Genomic DNA, 6,417 nt, shown 5'->3' with positions numbered 1-6,417 from the left:
TAGTTAAACGAATAGTTACACTTTTTTGTATTTTATGAGTTTTATTGGGTGCACTAGTTGATATGCAAGTTCTTTCCAGGTTGGAAATTTCACATTTTTAACTGCAGAGAATCTCAAAAGAAGTATAGTTATCCTTGCTTGCTTAGTCTAAACATGTTATTGGAGTGTCCATATTTGTAGGAAACACCTCATGTAATTCAACATGGCGCACAGTTGCAGGCACAAAAAGTAATTGAACATTTCATCATGAGTCTGTGCAGGCGTAATGTGTTCGAAATGTGATCAAGTAAATGTTTGAATAAGCCTGGATAACTTGATGACTAAATAAACATATTAACAGGAAGTCAAGTTATATTTCAATACAATATCTAGGTATTAAAGTTATTTTAATTAATAATGATTACTGATAAACTGTCTACCACTGTTTTGTCGGTAATGGGTGTTATTACCGGTATTTAACTTTATTGACTACCATGAAATAATGACAACAAACCTGAATTGGAAACATTAAATTTAGAAATAGTCACTCATTTTACGATGAATGGGTAATATTTCCTAAAGTATTCAATTTCAATGTCAACATTGATTTTTATATGAGGTCCGTCTTGTACTTTTGTCGTTCAGACGACAACGGCGTCCATTATGAATGTGTACAGGAGTTTAAAACATGGGTGGACGTGATACTGTTACATATAACATATTCATAAATTTAGTAAATTTCATATTTTGACTATATTATGCTCGACTTCAACTGAAATGTCAATAGACTTTCTCAAGGAAGACAACAAGAGCATACGTAAGTCTGTAAGACAACAAGATACATTTCACACAAAATTAGAATCCCTATTGATCATTTGTCAATGTTATTGGGAATAGTCATTCGGGCATAGCAACTCCTCCTCAAGACTTAATATGGTTTGTATTGATTATTCAGCCATACACATGCTATATGTAAATTTGGACATTAATGAAAATAAAAGATAGTTTACACTTAGAACAGAAGCCAGGAGACTCTTCCATGGAGTCGTATGAACGGAGCAGAGGCTAAGTGCTTTGCTATGGTTCTGGTGTATACTTTGGTTTGAACATGAATCTGTGTCTGTGTGATGTCTGCTAGCTAATTACCTAAGGTCCAAGTGATCCCGTGTACAAGTGGAGATATGAGAGTGATTCTAATATAGTTACATGATGTGTCAGCTAGGTGCGGAGATCAAAGAGTGACATCACTGCAGTTTAAAGAATTTCAATCACGGGCTGTCTTTTGTAATTCAGACGACGACAACAGCGTACTTTATGAATGTGTACATGAGTTGAAAACATGGGTAGACATGATACTTCAGTTTGATTTTTTTCAATCAGAAATACGTATTTACTTTTGCAGTTCAGACGACAACAGCGTCCATTATGAATGAGAGTTGAAAACATAGATGGACATTATACTTCAGTTTAAACGAAATTCAGTCAGAAATACGTGTTTAACTTTGTAATTCAGATGACAATGGCGAATGTGTACATGAGTTGAAAACATGGAAGGACATGATATTACAGTTTAAACAAAAATCAATGAGAAATATGTACCTATTGCACATTTTATAATTCAGACGACAACTGTGTACATTATGATACGCACATAAGATGAATTGAAATGAAACCGCATCTTTCGTCAGTTTAAAACATTTTCACTGAAAAAGATGTGTTCATATTTTGTGTTTCAGACTACAATGGCGTTCATTATGAATTTGTACATGAGACGAAAACATGGATTGACGCTAAGAGACACTGCCGTCAAGATGATGGTCATCTAGCCCAAATTAAGGACAGTGAAACCAATGATGCAATTGTCGCTTTCATTCTGAGCATGTCTATTCCAGGCAGAGGTTCGTCATTATTATGTACAATTCCTGTTCTCAGTTCTTGATGTTCTTTTTATATTATGTTTATGTCGTTCTATGTTTATGTCATTCTATACTTATGTCGTTATATGTTTATGTCATTCTATGTGTATAATCATTGGACAAACCCCTTATTTATGTGTGTAAAAAGGAATCACTGACTTTTTTAAGTTATGCGCAACTTTTTTATTCCTTAGTTTCATGAGTCTTGCGTCTTTCTTTGTTTCTTTGTTGATGATTTTTATACTTACTTTATTATCCCATTTTTTGTTATCGTTCCCTAATCCATTTTCATTCTTGATTTTTCATTTGTCTTTGATAAAAGTGTATCAAGAGGTTGTGTTCTTTGCATATTGCATTCTAAAATATTACAACTTACATTGCATATTATTTCTTTTCAACAAATGTTTGGAATTTAATCCTTACATATCCATTAATTATGTAAAATCACATGAGCCTATATTTAAATAAAATATAAAATAAAAATATTTGAAGAATGAAATAAACTTAAGCAATGAAAAGTCACTATACAGTTAATAATGTGACTTCAGTTGTGCATTTGTGGTAAAGTAGAGTTGGTGAGAAAACATTTTTGGAATTAAGTATAATATTCCTAACTCGCATGTTCACACTCAGAGGTGTTGCATTGACATGATTTTATCAAGAGGTCGTGTTCATGACCGCGTAGAGAATTTCCATTTATTTTCTGTCTTAAGGTTTTTGCACATTCGAGAGCTATACATATATAGCTATATATAACTATAGTTTATAACATTAGTGAATATCTAAGGTTTAAAATCTCAAATATTTGTTGAAATGTAATATTAAATGGAAGCCGTATAACGTTATTTTTCATATTATAGGTTATTGGATAGATGCAAGGGATAAATCCAAGGAGGGTGCCTGGGTGTATAGTAACAAATTACCTTTGACCTTTACTGCATGGGGTCCTGATGAACCCAACAGTGGTGGCTTTAATGATAATGGTATTGATGAAGACTGTGCAATGCTGTTGTGGTGAGCAACATTTTGATATTTTGTTCTTGAAAATCACGGAGTCCATCGACACTGTGAATATGTATTTGTAGATATGCACGCTGTCAAGCTTGGAAGAGAGATCTTACAAACAGTTGAGTACTTGAATGTTTCGACAATGCATTGGTATGAAAATAAGTTTGAGCCTACACAACTCGACATTTGCGATTGTTTGTTTGTTTGTTTGTTTGTTTGTTTAGAAAAATGTGGGGGTATTCTCCAAGTGTTCTGCATATTCCTCGTATACGATGATATTATGTCAACTGTTAGGGACATACAGTGATATAGCTAACATAAACGAACCTACATCGGATGGACCCGCTGTTGTTTTTGTATCAATACTGTAAAGTCTTTTATGTGGATGCGTATAATGATTGATGAGGAGGTGGTATGTGGATGTTTAAGTCATTAGGACCACTTGGTGGTTGAATGTTTATTTGTGGATACTACAAATACAACTCAGATTGATATTGTAATATTAAAGCTGAAGTATCTCCATCACCTTCAAAGTCAAGTTTAATTGTCTGACCGACCAAAGGCATATTTGAATAACGATTGAAACGGTATATATCATAACGTTGCATAAAAAGTTATCTTAGCTGTATGGGATGAAAATCATAATAACATAACTTTAATGAAAGATTTAGGCAGTTTGTATTTCTTTGTTTGTTTGTTTTGCGATATAGGTATCATAACTACCAATGGAATGATCAGAACTGTAAGGACAATTTCAATTTTATTTGTCAATATGGTGAGTTGTATTACTTAAAATATTTAACAGTTTATGAATTTATTAAGCAAATAAGTTACACGTTGATAGGAACAGGTGAATTACATAATCTACCAGCAATAACAGTCAGTCAGTCAGTCAGTCAGTCAGTCAATATTTGATTAATTCATGTATTCACTCATTCCAATATTCCACTATTTAATGTTAAAATGAAACTGCTGTTCTTGAGGTTTGTTATTCATTTGAAATGTACAATTTATAGACAAGTTGTCAGTCGTTAATTTATTCTTAAATATAGATTCATTCATTCATCGATCAATGAATCCTATCAATCTATCATATGAATGGTTCCTTCATTTGATCAATCCAGTGTTCATACACTTCTTGGAATGTTTTCTTCAGTTCTCTTATTGAAAATGTGAATGTCTCCATCATACATACACAACACAGCACAACGCAACACAACACAACACAACACAACACAACACAACATAACATTTAGATACTATTAAATAATTGTCCATGATTTCAAACTATTACTACTTAGTCTTACGAACACATCCCAAAACCCATCATTGCTATGTGCATTTAATACTTCAGAAGCGCCCCAACCGGAACCAGCCGCCGACGTCTGTACCATGGAACGGAACATTGATCGTAAAGGTAGCGACCTAAATAACGGGCTGTACAATGTGGTCGAAAATCCCGAGGCCTGTTGTCAATCTTGTCATGAGAGCTCAGACTGCCTATCCTGGACTTTCGACAAACGGTCTGATTCATACGGTCAATGTTGGCTGAAGACAGAAGTCCCACCGCAGACCTATAGCTTCTGTTGTGATTCTGGATACATCGAAGGAAGGCTTGGTGACCATAAAGATTGGACACAGGACTTTCCCTGATGATGACGACTTTTTCAGTTTTCGTGGACATGATTGAACGCAAATACACTGATACATTAATAACCGTTATCACTTCAAATGTTGTCTTAGCTATTACTTCTATATCGCCTTCTTTTTGATGCTGTTCCACTTTCGCAGCACCTTTCACAAAATTAGAGGCGATCGACTTTGTATTATCATTGAATCCTGTCTAATAAATCTGTCCTTACCAAAACATGGAGTAGTTAGCGATGATAGAGAATTTCTTTTGAGAGATTGTGTATGCTACATGTGATGCAAGTCGATCATTGTCCAATCCTTTTGGTACCAAATACATGTATGCTTAATTCTTTTCAATGGCGTGCAATTCGATAAACAGCATTCCATTTTCATAATCTTGTCACACATATTTTTTTATTTAGTTTTATGACGTTCACTTTGTTGTAGATGCGATTTGGTTTTTATATATACTCTGCTCAAGGTAACAGCAGTAGTCAGTTACAATATTAGCACATATCTGTACTTGTTTGGCATAGGGTCATTTTGTTGTTGTGACACCGTTATAGATTTTATACGACCCCATAATACATACATACATACATACATACATACATACATACATACATACATACATACATACATACATACATACATACATAGTAGTACACAGACAGGCAGACAGACAGACAGACAGACAGACAGACAGACAGACAGACAGACAGACAGAATGACTGACTGACTGACTGATCGAATGAATATCTGCAAACAATACAAATTATAGAGGATGTTAATTCACTAAGAAAAAGAGATAAATTTAATGTTTTAATGTCGATTTTCAAAGTATCAATGGTCCCTAACTCTAAGTTCCAGGTTTTCTACCAGGTGTGATGAGAAGACATATTAAAAGTGAAAAGATGCTCAGTATATTTGCAATCATGATTTATTACTCTAGTTACTTTTGCGAAAGCAGTTATAGTATTGTTATAACATACATTGCAATGCGTGTGTTCTATATTCCAAGAGAACATTATTAAATGACAAATGTCAACATCACTGTCCAAGTCCTTTTTCTATCTTCATGTCGCTTGGTTAAGAACTTGAATTGCAAACCAATATTTAGAGATACCATCTTTGAATCAATACTCTAAGTTGCCTACAACTGGACACTCATTTCTATATCGATTCTTCCCGCTACGAGTGGTGCCAAATGTTCAAAGGCTTCTTCGCTGAGATCAATATCTCCCGGGCGACATTCTGGGCAGGTATCAACTATCTGCATGTAAATGATGTCACCATCGATCAGGACCTAGCATTTCAACACATTGTCCACAAGTCTATGAAAAAAAAGAGAGAAAGACGCGTATTACTTTATATGGTCGTTTACATTCAACTGTAATTACAAATCTATCAAAGATGTGCTACACCTCAAAATCACACAGGCGCACACACTCACACACTTTATTCAATTCCATGTCAAGAAATATTTAAAGACTGTCGTGTCATTCCCATCATGAATTTTTCAACATAGTAAAATTATATAAAATAAATCAAAATAGATATGTAAACGTCTAAGTCAATTCCAACAGAAAGAACGATAACCACTTACTTCCGCGTTTTTTGTAGGAAGGCATATTTATCGCCCCAACCATGTTATTACCTCCAGTGTTTATCATGCAGTCTCCTTCACCAGCGGCGGCTGCTGGGGCGTAGCTGTAGTGGGTGCCCCTCACCACGTTAAATTTTTTGTCGCAATCGTTTCCGACAAGTACTACCTCCGCTGAAGCTTTGGTCCTCTCTGCTCTCATTAATTTGGTTTGATGAGATGAAAACTGGTTCCCTGTTAGAAAGATAAGACTTGTTTTTACGGTTATTTTGATGATCA

The 6,417-nt window shown here is 34.6% G+C and overlaps 1 protein-coding gene across 3 annotated transcripts in view; it reads left to right on the top strand.

Annotated features, from left to right (window-relative positions):
* Positions 1 to 4,923, top strand: part of LOC144444840 (aggrecan core protein-like) — a 7,205-nt gene extending 2,282 nt beyond the window's left edge. Inside the window, exons 2-5 of one of the 3 annotated variants that reach the window (XM_078134390.1) lie at positions 1,716 to 1,877; positions 2,756 to 2,909; positions 3,614 to 3,678; positions 4,261 to 4,923. In XM_078134390.1, coding sequence (XP_077990516.1) covers positions 1,716 to 1,877; positions 2,756 to 2,909; positions 3,614 to 3,678; positions 4,261 to 4,556 — 677 coding nt within the window. In that variant the 3' untranslated portion in view covers positions 4,557 to 4,923. Of the gene's footprint in view, positions 1 to 1,715; positions 1,878 to 2,755; positions 2,910 to 3,613; positions 3,679 to 4,257 lie in introns of all 3 variants that reach the window. The other 2 variants (XM_078134391.1, XM_078134389.1) reach the window with 2 other exon arrangements.
* The last annotated feature ends 1,494 nt before the right edge of the window (positions 4,924 to 6,417 follow it).

This window comes from Glandiceps talaboti, chromosome 13, assembly GCF_964340395.1.
Source record: "Glandiceps talaboti chromosome 13, keGlaTala1.1, whole genome shotgun sequence".
NCBI lineage: Eukaryota > Metazoa > Hemichordata > Enteropneusta > Spengelidae > Glandiceps > Glandiceps talaboti.
The sequence above is the reverse complement of the archived record's forward strand: the minus strand, read 5'-3'. Positions and strand labels throughout refer to the sequence as shown.